Here is a 22210-nt window from a genome sequence, read left to right as displayed (position 1 = left end):
ATTATATATAATCATGTTTTTCAATATAATCAGAGAGTACAGTCATATTTTGCCAGCTGCTTGATAATAGTTTTTATAAGTTTTGTAAAAGAAACAGCATGTAATATTCCTTGAATGATAAAGAGAGAGAGAGAGAGAGAGAAACTGAACAACAGAGAGAAAAGCAATGTGTTTAAGGAACATTACCTCTCTACACACGGCAGCAATCTGACCCTCATCCATACACGTTTCCGTCACCACGTCTGTCAGAGATCCACCGGCCAAGAACTCCATCACAACCTGATGCACAACAACCAAACCATTGTCTTCAATTCAAATACAACAAAATAACAACGATTAAATGGTACACGATCTAAAAAACAGAAACAAATATAAAAAAAATTCAATTTGCAGTTTTTGCTACTTTAGCACTCTAGGATGAGAAAATATTTGCGCCTTCGAGTTCTACATAACTATTTTCATTTGTGATTAAAATGTTGTATGTCTAGCATCACACAACGCTTGTATCCGCATTTTCCCAACCCCACTTACACGAGGTTCACTGACCCCATTCTTTGGCAATTTCTGTGACGAACAAATAGTTATCTTTTCATGATCTATTCCATTCCACTTACCCACAATTCCTCCCCTACAAGGTAGCTGTCAAGATAGTTGACGATGTTGGGATTCTGGTTTTCCCGCATGACAAGAATCTCATTGATAATGAGCTCCTTCTTGGGCTGCTGGGATAGGTTCATGGTCTTGATGGCCACCTCTCGGCCCGTCGCCACTTCTATTGCAATGTACACCGTGCCGGACGCTCTGAAAATTGAGCACAGTTTTATTGTCTTTTGAAAAGATGAAGTACAATCAAATGGTTACAGATAATTTTCGGAACAAGTCACCCTGTGTCCCGAGAAAAGTGGGTCCAGTTTTTATCATCTTTTGAGAAGTTATTAAGTATATTGTGGTTTAGTTTAAAACAAGCCGCACTGCGTCTCATGCCAAAAAAGTTTAGCCAGGTTTGACCACTTTTCGAATAATACATTACTGACTGATAATACAAGTTTACACTGTTGCTCAATATGTTCTAACTGGCCAAACGACAGTTTTAAAATATGTTTTTCAAAATGCCCTCACACTAAAAGGATTTCCAGTTTCATACTAAAAAGACAAAAGAAGAAGAAAGAACAAGTAGTGTGAACGATATCAAAACACTATTATAGTCACTAAATTGGCCTGAAACTAAAAAGATCAACACTATCAATCAATCAATGAGGCTTATATCGCGCATATTCCGTGGGTACAGTTCTAGGCGCTCTGCAGTGATGCCGTGTGAGATGAAATTTTATACGGCCAGTAATTGCAGCCATTTCGGCGCATATTTACCTTTCACGGCCTATTATTCCAAGTCACACGGGTATAGGTAGACAATTATTAACTGTGCCTAAGCAATTTTGCCAGAAAAGACCCTTTTGTCAATCGTGGGATCTTTAACGTGCACACCCAATGTAGTGTACACGGGGGGAGTTCGGACACCGAAAAGAGTCTGCACAGAAAGTTGACTCTGAAATAAATTTCCGCCGAACCTGGGATCGAACTCACGCTGACAGCGGCCAACTGAATACAAATCCAGCGCGCTACCAACTGAGCTATATCCCCGCCCAGTGACTACATGTAGTAAGGCGTGGACAGACCGAGACAGGTCACACTCCAGTCCACGAAGCAGTCAAACCTTGACTAAATGTACAAAACAATGAAGAAAAAGAAATGCAATGTTTTTCTTATTTCTACATTTCCCCCCTCGCTCCTGTTGTCAAGCTCTGGCTTCCTTCAACAAAATGCACCAATGACTTTGCTTACCCTTGACCTATTTTCTCCATCTTGGTGTACTTTCTGTTGGGGTCGCCTATGGAAACGATGGTCCGCAATTTCTCCATGATCTCTTCGTCTGACATTTTCTTCTTTTTGGGTTTCTCTGTCTTGTTGTCTGTCGGTCCGTCCCCGCCCTTCTCTTCTTGCTCTATCGGTTTTGTGTACTGTTGAAGATAAAAAAACAACACAATGAAGTAACGTTTTATTTGAAAAGATAACGTTCTTCAAAAATGTATATAAAAATAAAAAATTTTTGGAAGGTGTTCAAAGTGTGTGCAATGCGTGTATGTGTGTAAATATGTGCGTGTGTGCAGGCTTGCCATCATTCTTCTGTGTTCGTGTGTGTTCATGCATAATACATGTATCACATGTCCGAGCGAGTTGGCATGTTTGAGTGTATGTGCGCAAAACGATCAAATCCCAACTTTCACTTCGGTAGTTTACAAGGTAGTGTCTCTTACAGGCATGAAATCATTAAAATGTAAAATAAATTTAACTGTATAATCTGCCGGAATATTAAGATCAAAATAATGGTGCAAGACCATGCATATGGATGGGGGTGGGGGGGGCTATTTAAAATAAAAAATGCCAGAAATCTCCACATTGATGTAAAAATTTCATGCCTGTCTAAGTTTGAACACATACACTGCACTGAGGAAAACTAAATTGAGACTCACAATGGATTTTGTCTTGTCTGGTCTGGCGGCAATGGGTGGTGGTGGGGGTTCGTTATTCTCATCACCGTCACCCGCAGAAGCTATTGCATGCTGTTCAGGTTTACTCTGCAATACAGAAACAGCCAACAGTATTATCAAGCCATGGACATTTTCATTGCCAGTCTGGCTTTTTCTTCTTCGATGTATTGCCGGTCTAGTAGGAGCATGTACTTGCAGAACTGTACTTGCTAACACACTTTTGTACTTACGCTCACTCACTCACTCACTCACATGCATGAACACAGACACACACACACAGACACGCACACACACACACACACACACACACACACACACACGCACACACACACACACAGACACACACACACACACACTCACACACACACACACCAGCGTTCAACATTCTCTTTTCAGCTCTATTTCTTCCTGCCTACCTTTAACCTTTTCCTTTAGTGATTGAAAAAAACCTACATCACAAAACAACAGTCATCTGACCTAGTAATCATGTTTCACAATAAGACAGTAAATACAATTTGTTGAACATTCATCCCACAATGACTCTGTCCAATAAGGTAATATGACAGCACATAATGTTATTTTTAACAATCAAAGACAACACATCAAAGGAATTGTACCTTTTCACACAACACAAATTCAGACACTCTGGACGGTGGAGAAAAAAAACAGACGAAAAAAGAAAAATATTATAGTACTCTTACAGTTTCTTGGAAAAAAAGCAACATTCAGAAAGGAAAACAAATCATACCTGACTGATGATGACCATAGCAGATAATTTGTCCGATAAGTTAGACTTTGATGAGTTGGCACCTGTTGACAGATAAGTAAGAATTCAGATGACATGCAAAACATACATTGTAATTGTCAATTTCACGCACAGAAAGACAGACAGCCAGAGTAATGTTCAGCTTCTCTCTTTCGCTTTTAGTTAACCCAATGCCCCCTGAACCGCCCGGCATGGCCCGCCGGAAGTGCCCTATGAAATCCCTGAAACGCCCGGCATGGCCCGCTAAACACTAGGTCACCTACTTTCACTTTCGCTTTGAGCCTTACCCATAAGGCCTTGCGACCGGATGTGATTAATGCACTTCCTTCCGGCTGCTTCATTCTAGCGTTTGCAGAGTTTGAATCGATCTGATAGTGTGTTCGCTGTGAATTTTCAAAGTTTGAGATTTTTCTGTCTGACAAAATGGCGTTGAACGAAGGTTTGGAAGTATGGTGTTCGATCATGGGGAACTCAGATGACGATTCTGACATGCCTTTCAAAGGTTTTCTACTTGAAGAGGTGAAAGGGAATGAGTCTGACATCGATCTGGGTGTTGTTATTCGACAACAGGACTTTCGGGAGGATTTTTCTGGGAGTTTTCAACATATATTGGTGTAAATGAGGACTGAAGGCTGATACGTTGGACGTTTTTGAAGAACACTTGCTGGATTTTTTTTTAAACAACATTTATTACATCGGAAGTGGACAGAACATACTTGCATATGAAACTATAGTGTATTCTCGAGTTATTCTGCCATCTTCTATATAAATGTGAGTACTCTATGATTTTATATGAATTGTTTTGTTTTGTATGTGTGCATGTTGTGTGGAGTAGTTTCCCTTTGCTCAGGATTAAGAAGGCTGCCTGCCATTTTTTTGTCAGGGGGCATTGGGTTAAAAAAGGACTTGAAATTGCAACCGCAGCAAAACCATCAGTCTAACTTTGAGAATTGACGATTTACCCCCTTTTATGTTGACACTACTTTACATTACCCTCTCTTTCCTCACTCATGATTTTAACTCATTAAATTAGCTGATGGTGCCAGGCGGACGACAAGAAAGAGAAGATGATGGTGCTAAAATATTGCTATGTGGAACTTTCACACTTCCACACTGTCAAACGCAACACATGCATATTTTGTAGTTTTTTTAGGTGTTTTTTTTACATTTAGTTGAGTTTTGTTTTATTTTTAGACAAACAAGTTGCTACTGTGTGTTATGATGCTATTTATAGAAAAAATATGCACCCAATTTACACTTTAAAAAAACACGGATCTATATATTAAATCTACTGGGGTCCTTAAGCCTCTCATAACTGTGCCCAGCACATCAACTTACTTGAAGGTTTCATGTTGATCATGTACTTGGATTCCCGCCGCTCCTTGGAGGAGGTGTCGTAATAGTTGAGCACGTCCAGCACGGCCTGGGGGTTCTGCTTCTGTTCCATCTTGGAGATGTTGGCCGTCTGCAGCAGCTTCGCCCATGATTCTGGCATTCCCTGCGAGACAAAAAACCTAGGTTATTAGACTCAAGACTCAACATTTTACTGTCATAAAACAAGGAAAATTGCCATGCAGTGTCAGGCGATCACAGACATAAAATACATCACATTTACTAAGAATTGAGGATTGCACGTAAAACTAACAACCTAAACCTTATCACATTTACTAAGAATTTAGAGTTGCACTAAAACACATCCAAAAATCCAAAGCAGTCTCTCACGGCACACACACACACACACACACACACACACACACACACACACACACACACACACACACACACACGTGTGCACAGTGACTCTCTCTCTTGCCCTCTCTCTCCATCTCTATCAGACTTTGACTTTCGACATCTTGAGGTTAAAAATCCCATAACATTAACAAGTCGACTGCCGACGTTCCTCTTCTTCTTCTTCTTTTTCGTTCAATGGGCTAAAACTCCCACGTTCACTCATGTTTTTGCACGAGTGGATTTTTATGTGTATGACCGTTTTTACCCCGCCATTCAGGCAGCATAAGCCAATTTCGGGGAGCCAATGTTCCAAAATTCAGAATAACAAACCAAGAAAGGTATGTTATTGGAACGTTGAATTATTGAGAAAAGAAAACGTTACGTTCACCGATTTTGAACCCAGCGGTTTTTAAGTGGACAAACACTCACTTATAATACAGAAAATAACCTCATCTGACAAATTGTCGACAAGCTCTCTTGGAAGACACAAGCCAGACAATGATTAATGACAAAATTATTGACATAGAAAGGAAACGACGTCAGCGTCGTACCTTTCTTGTTTTTTTTTTTTATTCCTCTTGAGATTATAAAAACAACATCTAACTGAGCTGAGCACACTTTTCTTTCTCATTATCTAGTTGTGGTTTTTTACATTTAGTCAAGTTTTGACTAAATGTTTTAACATAGAGGGGGAATCGAGACGAGGGTCATGGTGTGTGTGAGTGTGTGTGTCTGTCTGTCTGTGTGTGTGTGTGTGTGTAGAGCGATTCAGACCAAACTACTAAACCGATCTTTATGAAATTTGACATGAGAGTTCCTGGGAATGATATCCCCGGATGTTATTTTCTTTTTTTCGATAAATACTTTTGATGGCGTCCTATCCAGCTTTTTGTAAAAGTTGAGGCGGCACTGTCACACCCTCATTTTTCAATCAAATTGATTGACATTTTTGTAAAGCAATCTTCGACAAAAGCCGGACTTTGGTATTGCATTTCAGCTTGGTGGCTTAAAAATTAATTAATGACTTTGGTCATTAAAAATCTGAAAATTGTAATAATTTTTGTTCAGGCCAAAAAAAAAATAGGTCTGTTTACGGTAACCCGACCGACCCTATTTTTTTCGCGCGACCCTAGACTTTTTTTTGGCATTTGGGGAAAAAAAAAAAAGAAAAAAAAAAATCTTGTTTTTTTTGCAAAATAACGTAAAAATATGGTTTTTTGGAGGAAAAAAAGAAAGAAAAAAAAAAAATCCCGACCTACCGACCCTATTTTTTTGGCCAATGTTACCGTAAACAGACCTATTTTTTTTTTGGCCTTATATAAAACGATCCAAATTTACGTTCATCTTATTCTACATCATTTCCTGATTCCAAAAACATATAAATATGTTATATTTAGATTAAAAACAAACTCTGAAAATTAAAAATATAAAAATTATGATCAAAATTAAATTTCCGAAATCGATTTAGAAACAATTTCATCTTATCCCTTGTCGGTTCCTGATTCCAAAAACATATAGATATGATATGTTTGGATTAAAAGCACGCTCAGAAAGTTAAAACGAAGAGAGGTACAGAAAAGCGTGCTATGCAGCACAGCGAAACCACTACCGCGCTGAACAGACTCGTCAGTTTCACTCCGTTATGCACAAGCGGCAGATTACGGTCATTGTGAAAAAATGCAGTGCTTTCAGTTTCATTCTGTGAGTTCCACAGCTTGACTAAATGTAGTAATTTCGCCTTACGCGACTTGTTTTTTATGTCCACTACTAGGTTGACATACTTCATTGTACTAGTGACTGTGTGTGTCTAAAAAGAAACGTTCAGCTGACAAACCTTTCTTGTTTTCCTGTATTCTTCGTGTTTAGACTCGATATATCTTAAACACTACAACTAAGTGTACTTAAAACTTATTTAGATATGCTTCAGCATTCTGATGAATAAATTCACAAATACACATAAATTCACATAAACACACAATTTATATGTACAAACAAGAATAAACATGGAGACACACACTCTCTCTCTCCCCCTCTCTCTATCAGAAACTGCTAACTTACCGTGAATTCGCCAGTGTGAGGGTCAAATCCAACATGCACAGTGTGTTCAAAGTTGGAAGGCCCAGAGATGACCGGCTTGTCAGTGGTTTTGACAATTTTCACTAAAAACAGATCCCACATCAAATATCAGCTTGATTATGAAATACAGAATTGTCTGCATAAATCAATTTGTCCATGGTAAACAATAAACAACAGGTTTGGCTGCAAAATTAAATACTTTCAATAAGCAAATGTTGTTCTATCAGCAATGGGAACTAATAGAACCACTAGCAAAGCGGTTCCTTTCATGAAAGGACACCCTCGGGACAAGTGTCCCTACATTACAGGTGGTCTGTCATGACAGGTATTTATTGTTCAAGATAATGGACTGGGGGGACATAAAAAGTGTCCCTTATTGGAAGGTGTACCGTCATTGCAGGGACCTGAAATTTCAGATAAAAAAAATCTTCAGAAAATCAGGTCTTAAAAAGGAGGGAATCTTAAAATGGGGGTAAATTTACAGAGGGTATGAACAGAAAGTGTGAGAAAATTGGGTCTTAAAAAGGAGGGAATCTTAAAATGGGGGTAAATTTACAGAGGCTATGAACAGAAAGTGTGAGAAAATTGGGTCTTAAAAAGGAGGGAATCTTAAAATTGGGGTAAATTTACAGAGGGTATGAACAGAAAGTGTGAGAAAATTGGGTCTTAACAAGAAGAGCAAACGCTCGATCGAGTCACTTTCGCAGTTCTGAATATTATATGAGGCATCAGATGGACAGGAAGAAATTGCTATTCACAACACAATGAGTCACGTTCACATAAAATTTGAGCCCGGTCACTTTCATAGTTTCCGAGAAAAGCCCAACGTTAAGTTGTGTGTTGCCGAACAGAAAAGGCTAGTTATCTCCCTTGTTTTTCTGATAACGTTCGTAAAAGGCTACAGATGTAAATACTTTGATGTAAAGAATAATCCTACAAAGTTTCAATCACATCCGATGAACTTTGTCAAAGATATAAAATGTCTAATTTTTCCTTTGACGCTGACCTGTGACCTTGAAAAAGGTCAAAGGTCAACGAAACCATCGTTAAAGTGTAGAGGTCATTGGAGGTCACGACTAAACAAAATATGAGCCCGATCGCTTTGATAGTTTCCGAGAAAAGTCCAACGTTAAGGTGGTGTCTACGGACGGCCGGCCGGACAGACTAACACTGACCGATTACATAGAGTCACTTTTTCTCAAGTGACTCAAAAAGGAGGGAATCTTAAAATGGGGGTAAATTTACAGAGGGTATGAACAGAAAGTCTGAGAAAACAGGGTCTTAAACGGGAGAGAGTCTTAAAACCGGGGGTCTTAAAAGCTGTGTTCCACTGTACGTGTATCACTCTACACATTATATGAAACACACCACTTCAAACATCAGGAGGACAGTCAGTGCCTTACCACTTTTTCTCTCAGCACTTCTGCGTTTGAGAGTGTTGGTAAGATTCTGCCAGCTTCCAGGCATACTGAGACTTGTGTGCAACACCAATCAAAAACACACAATATTCTCAGATGTCTTTCAGAAGAGTTGACTGCTCACTTCATATCTGTATTGATTTTTTTCCAGACACTTTGGCCAAATTTAAGATGACACAAGCACACAGGTTTCCTTTTTCTTATGAGATTTTATCGTTTGTGGCTCCATACACTCAAGCTTTTCGGTTCTGCCGTGGGTTATTTTTACAAAATAATTTTGAAAAACTGTTTCCTCGCTTTGCACACATGCAGTCAATATTTGACTGAATATGTTGCGGGGTATTGGGGATCAAAACAGAGCTGAGGATGTATGTGCGTATGCATGTTTTCTGTTTTTTTCCCCTTAGCTATTTTGACTACGTATTGCCTGTCCCATTGTCTTATTCAGTGAAATAACTCCTCTGACATGTGCATATATGTATAGATGTGTTTGTACAGCAATTCCAAAAACAAATACTTGACAGATGATTATAAACCTTTAGGTATGATTTTTTTTCTGGATTATATTCCCCACATGCTTTTCCCATACTAAAAAAAAAAGGTGTCTGATAACATCAGTAGCTTAGTAGTGGGTAATTTTTCAGTAAAATCTGTCAGTTCGTAAACCTGTGACAACTTTGCAACGGCTCAACTTCACAGCACACGAATACTCTTTCAAAACAACAACTTATTTGAACAGTGGACACTCTTTTTCTCCTCATATTAATAGAACAGATCGCTGTAACCACAGTCAATGTCGAAACAAAACCTGCTAACTAATAAAAATACTGTACACGTAGTCCAACGAACACATCCAAAATGAACTCAAGCAGATGCCTGTATTAATAGCATTGATAGAAACCACTTGTTGATGCATTAAGGAGGAAGTCCACACTATAGAAGTACTTTCCCCTTCCCGGCTGAAATCAGCTATGAGTCATACTGAAATAGTGTCCTGTTTGCCCCTTTGAAACAACTCTCAATGTACTGTGTGACAAATGAGCCTGTAATCAAATACAGTGCATATCAGACTGACCACAAAGTGTGTGTGTGTGTGTGTGTGTGTGTGTGTGTGTGTGTGTGTGCATGCGCATGTGTGTTAGTGTGTGTGTATGCGAGTGTGTGTGTGGGGGAGGGGGGAGGGGGTGTTAGTGTGTGTGTGCGTGTGTGTGTTAGTTTGTGTGTGTGTGTTTGTGTGTTAGTGTGGTGTGTGTGTTCTGTATGGGTGCATGCTCCAACAGAGAGTTACAGTCAGTTATGTATTTCTATTGCAAGGCAAGAAACGCAAGCTGACAATGTGAAACTCTACTGCTAAACCTTGTGCACAAACGACACACAGAGTCACCACTGTTTCACATATACATATACATGTAGCCTTTTCCTTAGGAACTCCAACACACTGCATACGCTAACAACTCCTCCAAAGGTGTTCAGATTTTTTTTAACTGTGTGTTGTAATAGTCCCCTTGTTTATGTGATGTAATTTAATGTAATGTAAAGCCTATACATGTATTAAAAAAAAAAATTAAATAAATAAATAAAGAAAAAAGAAAGAACAGCAGATCTGTATATATACATGTATAAAAAAAAAATAAAGAAATAAATAAAGAAAAAAGAAAGAACAGCTATGTTCTATTGCTGAGCATCACTGCAGTACATTGCTCACATGATGTGTTTTCTCTGTGACTTAACTAATGCTGAAAAAGAGAAAACACATCATCTGGGCAATGCACTGCAGTGATGCACAGCAATAGAACATTTGTGCATCCTTGTGTCCAGATTCATGAAGAGCCACAGCACTTTCACAGCTGGAAACTAAGGCCTGTAAATACCCTGCACTACAAATATTATGTTGTCTGGCTGGCATTTGTGCACAATTGTTGGCATTCAAATAGAGGTCAGCTCTACAGTGAAACTGCACTGTTAAGTATGTGCACTGTTAAGTATGACACTTTCTTTCAACTCACTAATAACTACCTCCTACATACCACCAAAACCTCAACAGTACAAAATCCAGCATTCAGATTTCAGACGTAAAATTGTTTTGCTACGAAGAATTCTCCAGTTGAAGCAAGAATCTTCAAAAGACGAGATGTGAGAGCGATTGCCATAAAACAAATACTCCTCAGACTCAGAGCAGACTTACACTAACAAACTTAAACCTGACGCATTATCCCAAACAATCAACAGCGTGTGGGTGAAACCACAAACAAATCGCGATCAAGTCGAACTCTCTATGACTATCCACCACTCACTTCAAAACCAAACAACATAACAAACAAACTGCACCACTGTGAATTACGCACTAAAACAATCCTAGGACAGCTCACACATTAGCACAAGATGTGGAAAAGCACACCACAGTACAACACAACATATGGAGAAACACAATTGTGTGTCCAATCTAATTTGTTCCACATTCTCAAAACGACTGCCTCCCACAATAGCAGTATCGGCAGAACAAGAGAGAGAGTGCACGCCAGCGACAGAGAACAGGACTCTGAGCAATCGGAAGAGGAAACGCAGCAGCAACGAGTTGGAGTGAAACAATTACAGCCATCAGGAAATCTAGAGTGTAATGTGAGTAAGCAAGCACAGGCACTTGAAATCGACTTTTATTCTTCTTTTTCTTTTGTGTTTGTGGGCTATATCTCCCGCGTACACTCTAATTTGTTTATGAGAGGATTTTTATGTAAACGTAACATTTTAAATGCGGAGTAAGGGCTAAAAACACTGAAGTTTCAAGTGACTTTTTGCATATTGCACTTCTCAAAACACAGACGTAACGTCACCTTGCAGAAAAAAAAATGTAACAGCAGTATGCAATAATACCTGACATAGGCTACTGAAAAAAAACCTTTCTCTGTCCATCGCAAAATAATAGGCTGTGTTTGAACTTATCTTTCTGGTGTACAGCCCTATAATGACAACTCGGAGCCAATAAGACATGATAATTATACACGTGTCTCTTGAAAAGAAAAAAAGAGAAAAATCTGCTGAAAATGAGACCTCGGAATGATAAGGCTAGGACACACACAAAACCAACCATCTAAACTTATACTAGCAAATTCAGTGAGCCTTTTGTACATACAATGGTTCATTTTTAGAGGGAGTGAGTCAGGCTTGCGAGCCCTTGATTTTGAACACATGATCACATTCAATGAAGAATGTGTCTATTCAGCATAAGTGAATCTTCAGCTCCGTTTTTGTTTTCATGTAAGTTTTGGTGTTATTGTTGGGATTTTTCTTAGTGTATGACCTGTGACCTGCTGCAGCACAGCTGGTCTCGGCTAAAAAAAACTTGGTCAACATTTGTGGGGGTAGAAAGTGTTAAATATATATGAAAAAGAGACAGAAATGCAAACATGAGTCCATGTTCCAGGCTTCCCTTGTCATTTATAACAACCTAAACAAATGAAAAAGAGACAGAAATGTAAGCTCTCTGCTAACCTTTCGGGTTTTTTCCTTTCTTTCTCTCATCTGGTTCCCTTGGAAGAGGTTTGTTCTCCTGGGAAAGGGTCGACTCTCTGTAATCAGAATCACTCACATTATCATGTTCACATGAATAGTCTAACTCAAGAAATCTGTGTATGAATAGTCTAACTCAAGTAATCTGTGTACAAGTACAACTATCAAAAACATTGTTCAAAACAAAAACCTAATAAAGACACTACTCAACACAATACAGAAAAATTACACACACACAGAAACCACGGACACAAGAAAATGTGAACACACACATTCAGAGTGCTGCGTTGCATCAAACTCTAGTCTTATGTTTAATCAAGACAAATACTGGCAAAACAACGTGTTAAAAACACTAGAACCTATCATAATTATTCTGAAAAAATAAACTTCCTAAAATATGACGTTCTAAAATATTAGTAACAACAAACACAGTTAAGAATTTAAAGTCAGTTTGATCATGCTCACACGTTTATAACTATAAGCTAGAGCTCAAATATTTTTCTGCATGCAAATGTCAAATATAACATTATATAAGTCTTTTAGAACAAAAAAACAAGATTAATTTCATGTGCCATGACTTATTGAAGTCTGAATAGAATCACTAAATCAGTTACAAAGATGCCCATCTGAGTCCATCAGATATCAGTTTAGTAAACTGGAGAGAGAGATCGGATAGAAAGAGAAAAGAGATTCTCACGCCATACAGAACGCACTGTGACACACAATGTGACCTAAAAATAATAACACCAGATATATATATTTTCTGTGTACATATATGTTAATGTTAGTGAAGCAAAGATGAAAAATAATAAATATATTCATTAGGGTAAGCACAGTGCAAATCTATACCGCATACCCATTCACTGCAACGAACATGCTGTTTGAACACCTTTAGAATCATAAAGCGATTCACAACACAAATTAGAAAACACATTTATAACTTGTAATGCAAAACATAGAGAGGTTAAAATGGCAGAAAAAACACAAACATCACTAGCAAACGCAACGCAACCTTACATACTCAGAACATTTTTAGTTTGAAATTGACATGTACCTTGTATGTGAATTTATTTTCATAACAAAAAAAGTTTGCCTCTTTCCATTTTTTTTTTAACTTGAATCTTACGACACTGTATTCCCTGCGGCTCCAAACAATGTTTCAGCTTTTTAAAATATTGAGTGATATTTTTTAGGCTTCTGTTAATTCGTTGTGTAATGCAGTCAGCTAGATTTCCAACAGTTCTAAGAGGACAATATACCATACATGTACAACCAATCTCCTTTGTAACTGTTTTAGTGAGGGCATTCATGTGCTTGAAGTTGACCTTGTAGAGAAGCTTATATTGCTCAAACATCAACACAAACACAGACGCTCACAAACACAGAAACAATGTACAGACCAACCGACAGACACACAAACAAACACACACATCACATGACTCTGCAGCAAAGCAAAACACAAATACACGTAACCCCTCATGTGCAAAGCAAGCAACCATAAAAAAAAACTTAAAAAGAAATAAAAGCAAGGAAACTGCATGAATGATGCTGTACTGGTCTCTAACCTTTCAGTAAGAATGGCTCGCTCAGACTTGTGCGGGAAGGCTTTTTTGGCCGGCCCGAATTTAGGCCCCATGTTTGGCTGCCTATTTTTTTCCCTAATAAAAATGGGCACAGTGACAGTACATGAAAAAGAAAACACTGCACATACAAAAAACTAAAATCAGTAACGTAAAAATAGTTAATAACACAACTGAAACAGGTGTGGACTAAAATGGTGTTACTAAAACTGGTGGAGATCTGTAATAGAAAATGATCAAAGCATTGAATGCAGGCAGATAAATCCCTGTGAGTTGAGTATACCGACTACACTTATGCTTGTTTTAAATTTTGACCACCAGAATAGTAGGCTCAAGAGAAAGAGATTCTGGTTGTATATATATATCAATACAAAATACACACACATACAAAAACAAAACAAACAAAAAACAAAATAAATAATAAAAGAATAAGAAAGAAAACAAGTCGCGTAAGGCGAAAATACAACATTTAGTCAAGTAGCTGTCGAACTCACAGAATGAAACTGAACGCAATGCAACGCAGCAAGACCGTATACTCGTAGCATCGTCAGTCCACCGCTCGTGGCAAAGGAAGTGAAATCGACAAGAAGAGCGGGGTAGTAGTTGCGCTGAGAAGGATACTAGCACGCTTTTCTGTACCTCTCTTCGTTTTAACTTTCTGAGCGTGTTTTCAATCCAAACATATCATATCTATATGTTTTTGGAATCAGGAACCGACAAGGAATAAGATGAAAGTGTTTTTAAATTGATTTCAAAAATTTAATTTTGATCATAATTTTTATATTTTGAATTTTCAGAGCTTGTTTTTAATCCAAATATAACATATTTATATGTTTTTGGAATCAGAAAATGATGGAGAATAAGATGAACGTAAATTTGGATCGTATATTTTTTTTTACAATTTTCAGATTTTTAATGACCAAAGTCATTAATTAATTTTTAAGCCACCAAGCTGAAATGCAATACCGAAGTCCGGGCTTTGTCGGAGATTACTTGACCAAAATTTCAACCAATTTGGTTGAAAAATGAGAGCGTGACAGTGCCGCCTCAACTTTCACGAAAAGCCGGATATGGCGTCATCAAAGACATGATTTATAAAAAAAAAATGAAAAAAACGTCTGAGGATATCATACCCAGGAACTCTCACGTCAAATTTCATAAAGATCGGTCCAGTAGTTTAGTCTGAATCGCTCTACACACACACAGACAGACAGACAGACAGACACATACACCACGACCCTCGTCTCGATTCCCCCCTCTATGTTAAAACATTTAGTCAAAACTTGACTAAATGTAAAAAAGAACAAAATAAGAACAAATTGTTATCAATACACATGAACATGTATACACGTCCCAACACTTTCTCGTTAAATTACCACTATCCAGTATATATCCACGGTACACCTTTCAGAACTGTCTGCTACAGTTTTGCTTACTGAATGAGAGTTATCAGCAATTCTTTTCCCTAAATTCTGCAGCTAACACTAGCAAAATGAAATCAGAATACATACATTCCTCCCTGCACTCTCTCTCTCTTCACCCAGAAAGAGACTGAACCCTGAACAGTAGTAAGTACAGCAAGAGGCAAAGATCTTCCTGTACCCAATGCACTGAACAGCAGGCTGAACATGAAGCACTCTGCCCCCCATACCCCTCTGTCTGATAAATGTTCAACTCTCTACCCCCTTCCCCCACCCCCTCCCCCCCCCCCCTGCTGTCCAGACATTTGTCTACAAACCCCACACATTTTCAGCTCACCACCGGCCCAGTAATGACAAAAACACCAGGTTCGCCCAATAAACTTCTCATTTTGTTGTTTTGTTTTTCCTTTTTGTCTCTTTTTTTTTTGTAGCTGAAGTTGTGTTCTTTTTGTTGTGTGAGGTGTTGCTTTAACTTTTACTTGCTGCTTCTTTTTGTTGTGTGAGGTGTTGCTTTAACTTTCACTTGCTGCTTCTTTTTGTTGTGTGAGGTGTTGCTTTAACTTTCACTTGCTGCTTCTTTTTGTTGTGTGAGGTGTTGCTTTAACTTTCACTTGCTGCTTCTTTTTGTTGTGTGAGGTGTTGCTTTAACTTTCACTTGCTGCTTCTTTTTGCTCTGTTCTTTCAGGTTTGTTGGATTGGATTGGATTGGATTGGATTGGATAAGATTTACAGTCCAGTGAGGTTACCCTCATGGAAATTCGGGCTGCTTTCTCCCCGGGGAAAGCGAGCTGCCATACATACGGCGCTACCCATATATTTTTTTTCCTGCATGCGTGTATTCATGTTTCCTGAGACTTGCATTTTCATGTAGCCAGGAATGATCTGTGGCAGAGGTGTGTCAGTGTGAGTGTGTGTGTGTGTGTGTAATGCAGGTGTGTGAAAAACAGACTTTTGAAGAGAGAGGAGGGAGACACAGAGAGAGACAGACAGAGAGAGACAGGAAGATGAGCAAAGCTTTTTTTTATGTCCCATAGGTGCTACAGTGCTACCTCTGTTTTGAGACCTTATTAAACCTGAGAAATGTAGGCCTTACAAGAGAGAGAGTCTTAGAATGGAGGGAAATTTAGTTACACCATTGAAAAAAAATCTACAAAAATGAGGTCTGATATTTATAGAAGAGGGAGGCTAATAATGGAGGGTCTCAATGGAAAGGTCCCACTGTACTTCCTACTTCTCAGATCAGACTTCTTACATGGATAGAAGCAAAACAGAGGGGGAGGGGGGGGGGGGGGGGGGGTCCTTGGAGAATTCTTCCTACTCTCACCAAGAAAGGTCAGAGACTGTTCCCATACTAAAAATCCCATGCATGTTTTATGCAAACAGTACCTAGTCCTTTAAAGAGGTCTCTTAGTTCTTCTGTATGAGTGATATGATCAGTAAAAACCATCTTGATTTCCGACATGTGTGCTGATATTATAGCATACTAGCTCATGTTCCTGCAGTCAATGGAAATGGCATTATTGAATTTGACAATCAATCTATTGATCTGATACACAGGGCATAAGCTGTAACAGGTTTTCCTTCGTCCATGTATTTAACACATAATAACATCTGTTTTGATGGTTTTATGAAAAAGGTTTATTAACACTGTTATACTCGCAGTTTATTATACATGTAATATTACTAATCAGTAATTGGGTTAATAGAGAATTAGTTTCAAACTCTTCAAGAACTCACTCGAAACCCAAAATGCAGAAAAGATCAATCATTCATGAAACAAAATCACTCAGCTTCAAATTAACAAACACGCAGGAATATAAACCTATCTATACATGTATTACACATAAAGATTATTGTCAGTGGTATTTGTACAAATACATACAAGTATGTTAGCACACTACATCAGTACAGTATTTTTATCATTTCAACAGAATACCTAATGTCAATTGTCACTGTCATGCTATATCAATACATATCAACTGGAATTACACTTATGGCAGATAAACAATCTCAGAACAAACAATTTTTATTGAAGGATTCTTGAATTATACTGCTTTTGCTAACAATAAATATAATCCACACAGACAATGACCAAAAGGCTCGTAGAATGGAAGTGACTAAGGAAAAAAAATCCCAAAAATCTCAATAATGAATTACAATGTATGTAAGGTATACAGTTAGATTTTAAACTAATTACAATATATATATTACACTTAAAGTAACTAAAACACAACAAAAATATTATGGCACATCAACATAAAACATTTACAAAACAGGCTTTAAAGACAGTACAATGTCGGTACGCAAATGTTCAAGGGCTGTCTGCCAGTGCCACACAGAGGTACTTAATAATACACAGTATTGGTGTTAACCAGTAATTACCGGTATTTTACCGGTTGAAATGAGAAAATACTGGAACAAAATTGGCTGCTGGTATGACCTACTGGTTGATTTTTAGTACGACTGGGTTGTTTTTTTCGCTGGTAAAACAACAAAACCAGTACTCTGAGTTGGACTTGTACTGGTTCCAATGACCAGCCTACCGTTTTTTTCTGAACAGTTTGCATCAGAAACGTTTGCGTACCGGTTTGAAAATATACTGGCGCCATCATTGATACAGTGGTACTGCCCCCTTTAAAACAAGCAAGTTATGAATATTTATTTTACAGACGTTAAATTTACAAACTAATAACGCTTAAAATTAAAAGTAAGTTCTTAAAAGGAAGAGAGGCGGTGATGGGTGTGTGTTGGGAGGTGGGGGAGTGCATTAAAAGGGGGGTGAAATGTACTGCCCATCAAACATCAGAATATCATCACTAGGCAGCCAACCCTGAACTGAAACAACAACACAACAACAACAACGCCACCAACAACAACAATAAACAACAGCACTAACCTCGTGCTCTCTGTGCGGATAGGCGGAGCGGGCGGCTTCTCGCCCTCCTCGGACAAACTGCTGGACATGGTGCTGGCGGAGTCCAGTTCTCACGCTCCTGGGCATGCAGACAGCACGCACGTACAAGGCAAGTGTGCAAAGCACTGCTGGGGAGGTTGTCTCTTCAGTCCAGCCGTTCTGCTCTCCCCTGATTTTACTCAGGGACCTCTGCACTCGCTGGCCTGCCTACAAACACACAGAGGAAACAGTCTTATAAACTGATCCGTTATGAGGTTGCGTTTATATTGAAGGCTGCAGAGCTTGGAATAGATAAGCAAACAACAACAAAAAGCAAAATGCTAGAAATAATCAGCTATTGCTAGAAACACACACTAGATTAATAACTTTAATATGGAGTTTTCTCATGTTTTGATGGTCACAGAGCTTCAGAAGATATAAGCTACACACACACAATGCTAAGTAGAACATATTAATAGTCACCATCACACAGAAGAAATGCAACAACATAGAAGAAATGCAACAACATAGAAGAAATGCAACAATCTTAATTCATATAACTTGTCCATAGAATTTTCCTCTGTTTCAATGTTCACAGAGCTATGAACATATACTGTCACACAATATGCTTGGAACATATTACTGGTCACCACCACACAGAGAAAGCAAAACAATCTTGTATTTTGTAACTTGTCCATAGAGTTTTCTTCAGTTTAGATTGTCATGGAGCAGCCATATTGAACAAGAGGCGAAGCCATCAAGGCTCACTAAGAAATCGACAAACAGTAACACAAACTCAATCACTCCGTCACACATACACACACACACACAGAAAGAGCATAGGTGAAACTGTGCAAGAAAGCAAGACACTAGATCTAGATCTGTCTGTCTGCATGTAGCCTACTTACAGGGACACGACTGCCAACTAGTCTCGGCCCGCTCAAAATAATAATGACCGAGACTTTCAGTACTTCCTTCGCGTGACGTCTAACCCTCTTACGTCATAATGTGACGTCAATGTAATGTGACGTCTTCAAATGTTAGAGTTTCTACCACAGACATACACACGCACGCACGCACGCACATACGCACAGACAGACAAAGTTATGATCGCATAGGCTACACTTACGTGAGCCAAAAATACTCCGAACAAATTACTACAGTATTCTATTGTGGGGATGAAACTAACACAAGTTAACAAACAATGAGAAAACAGCAGTATTTAAAAAAAAAAGTGCTCCCATTATCTTGCTAATAACCAAAACATCAACACTGCATCAGTGCATGTGACCTTGAACTGATTCAAATTCTGGAATTTGATATCATACATATGTTTAGGCCAAACAAAAAAAAGTCTGTTAAATTAACGGTATCCCGACCGACCCTATTTTTTCGCGCGATCCTAGACTTTTTTTGGGCATTTGGAAAAAAAAAGTCTGTTTTTTGACAAAATAACTTAAAAATATGTTTTTTGGGGGAGAAAAAAAATCCCGACTTAACGACCCTATTTTTGGGGGCCTATGTTACCGTAAACAGACTATTTTTTGGGGGGGGGGCCTTACATGTATAATGTACTTGGTCTTCTGTTCATACTAAACAGAGAAAAACATTTGAACGAGAAAAAATATATATCAATGAAGAATTTTGTAAGCAAGCCTGCAATGTTCCACTGATAATCATTGATTGGCATCTGCTGATCTCTTACCCACTAGCTTTTTATTACAACTGGTTTATTTCCTTCTTCCTTTCTTCATTTTCAATTCACAGTATCTGTGACAAGTTGTTCTTCTAAGCACAAAACACAAGGTGAATTGTTGAAAATATCCAACATTTCTTAATAATACCTGAAACAATAGAACACTCACTATCAGTAAGCAGGAAAAGTGTGAGACTATAGGACCTGACACTGGTCAGCCAGTTTTAAATAACAAAATCTTAGCTGAGTGTACACCAGACATGAGTCACACACACCAATGGTGTTGCAGCTGGAGTGGACTTGTACAGCCAGTGACAATACTTGATGAAACAGATCCCCCCCCCCCCCCCCCCCCAAGACCAATGACGACACACACACACACTGACTGCGGGGTGCACCATGCTGGCTTTTGCTCTTGCTGTGTAATGAGTCACTCACACTGGATTTTTATCCGGTAATCACGCTGGGAGTGCCAGCACTAGGACACTGACCAAACCCATCATATGTGTGTGTAACAATGATAGTGTAAAAATAAAGGGATCACGGAAAAGCGAGAGAGAGAGAGTACTGACAGTTACAGAAAGGTAAGGGGGGGAGGGGAGGGAGTGGCGATGAGCAAGTCAGTCCACGCGCTGGAATGCGTCAGATAATTGAAAGGCTCACAGCATGATGAGAATCCCCATCTGTTTATAAATAGCCAAACAGACACAAGCCCTGCGCCCAGAATCCGTGTCTATCGCTGCTTTTATCAACTTCAAAGCCCCCTGTGCCGAAGCCGCAGATAATGTAAACAAGCACCTGTCTACCTGGCCTGGCAATTTTTACGGTTGTGCGAGTTTTCGTACCATTGCTAAAAATCGTTCATGGGTGAAAATGGGGAGGTGAAAAGTCGGACACTGCATTTAACTGCCTGAAGCTTAAATTACTACACGTTTTCGGCCATTCTAGAATTTTTACATTTGACAGGCTTCTGAGAGCAATGTACGATGTCGATGAGTCATTATATTGATTGCCCGATACCAGCGTCTAGAAGAGTTACCCGTGTTGAAGCAGACAGCAAGTTTTCCACTCGGTAACTACCGGCGTCTAACAGACCGTGAAGTTCGGTCAAGACAGACCACATACAACAGGGACGACATTGGTATTTGAATTTCGTGACAAATCAACCAAACAGAAATTTATGCATACCTTCGACAGCGAGCCAAAGTATCCAGTTTCTTCCGATGGGTCAGAAGCTCCAGGAAGTCAATATCCAAAATGGCGATTTTAAATCGCGCTGTTTCTCGCGAGATCAGTGTTATAAATGAGGCCTTCTTTGGGATGAGCGGAAAAAGTGCGAGTGACCACGCCCCCTTTTGACAAACAATTTTTACAGCGTTAGATAACACGGTGCATAGTAATACATGTGTAAATCGTGAAGCAAAACAAAAAAGTATAACGGAGCAGATACAGTGCAAAGTTGAAAAAGAAGCCAAACTATATTCCTTCTCTCTCTAACATGCAAAGAGATGAAACAAAGATGTAATCTCTCTCCACATTTGGACTATTAAGAATGACTGGACTAGTGTACCAATTAAAGCAGGGGCGGACGAGGGGGGGGGGAGGGGCACAGGGGGCACGTCCCCCCCCCCCCACCGAAAAAAAAAAAAAAAAAAGAAGAAAAAAAAAGGTTTTTCTATGCTGATTCTATGACCATTTCTAAGTTCAAATGGCACCAGATGGCACCATTTTGCTTTTTTGGGCAAACATTTTTTCCGGGGGGGCATGCCCCCGGACCCCCCTAGCAAATTCGGGCGCTTTGCGCCCATCACATTCACTTTCGATTCAAAGTGCCCCCCCCCTTACAAAGCAACTGATCCGCCCCTGTAAAGTACACTATAGTATTGATGAACTGGATTCTTAACTCTTTCTCATGAACATTTACTTACAAACAGATTGTCCACAGCAGCTAGTTGTTGTTGTTCCCAAGTGGTGCGAGTTCGACCCTGGGTCGGGGCGTAAGCAATTTTCTTCCCCCTTTCCTAGCCCAGGTGGTGGGTTCAAGTGCTAGTCTTTCGGATGAGACGAAAAACCGAGGTCCTTTCGTGTACACAGTCACTACATTGGGGTGTGCACGTTAAAGATCCCACGATTGACAAAAGTCCTCCGAAAACGGCGTATGGCTGCCTAAATGGCGGGGTAAAAAACGGTCATACACGTAAAATTCCACTCGTGCAAAAAACGTGGGAATTTCAGCCCACGAACGCAGAAGAAGAAGAAGAAGATTGACAAAAGAGTCTTTCCTGGCAAAAATGTATAGGCATAGATAAAAAAATGTCCAGCAAATACCCGTGCGACTTGGAATAATAGGCCGTGAAAAGTAAATATTCGCCGTAATGGCTTGAGATTTACTGGCCGATGTGAATGCGTGATATATTGTGTAAAAAATTCCATCTCACACGGCAGAAATTAATATGTAAAGCGCTTTGAGAACGTCAAGCGCTATGTAAATCTCCCATGTACATTACATACTTTGTTGTCCCATTGCTGGGAAATTCGGGTCACTTCCTGCCACTGGAAAGCTAGCAGCAACG

The 22210-nt window shown here is 39.1% G+C and overlaps 1 protein-coding gene across 2 annotated transcripts in view; it reads right to left on the bottom strand.

The window, feature by feature from the left end:
* The window catches only part of LOC138945939 (serine/threonine-protein kinase PAK 1-like), a 38962-nt gene extending 18017 nt beyond the window's left edge, over nucleotides 1-20945 (bottom strand). Inside the window, exons 1-11 of one of the 2 annotated variants that reach the window (XM_070317470.1) lie at nucleotides 20826-20945; nucleotides 17945-18169; nucleotides 13613-13705; nucleotides 12030-12106; nucleotides 7105-7205; nucleotides 4654-4813; nucleotides 3298-3359; nucleotides 2532-2636; nucleotides 1843-2018; nucleotides 615-801; nucleotides 187-279 (exon numbers count right to left, since the gene is read on the bottom strand). In XM_070317470.1, coding sequence (XP_070173571.1) covers nucleotides 187-279; nucleotides 615-801; nucleotides 1843-2018; nucleotides 2532-2636; nucleotides 3298-3359; nucleotides 4654-4813; nucleotides 7105-7205; nucleotides 12030-12106; nucleotides 13613-13705; nucleotides 17945-18012 — 1122 coding nt within the window. In that variant the 5' untranslated portion in view covers nucleotides 18013-18169; nucleotides 20826-20945. Of the gene's footprint in view, nucleotides 1-186; nucleotides 280-614; nucleotides 802-1842; nucleotides 2019-2531; nucleotides 2637-3297; nucleotides 3360-4653; nucleotides 4814-7104; nucleotides 7206-8525; nucleotides 9603-12029; nucleotides 12107-13612; nucleotides 13706-17944; nucleotides 18170-20825 lie in introns of those variants that run through there. The other variant, XM_070317471.1, reaches the window with a different exon arrangement.
* Nucleotides 20946-22210: the final 1265 nt, after the last annotated feature.

Source organism: Littorina saxatilis, linkage group LG13 (genome assembly GCF_037325665.1).
Source record: "Littorina saxatilis isolate snail1 linkage group LG13, US_GU_Lsax_2.0, whole genome shotgun sequence".
Classification (NCBI taxonomy): domain Eukaryota; kingdom Metazoa; phylum Mollusca; class Gastropoda; order Littorinimorpha; family Littorinidae; genus Littorina; species Littorina saxatilis.
Note: the sequence above shows the minus strand (reverse complement) of the source record. Positions and strands in the feature narration are given on the sequence as shown.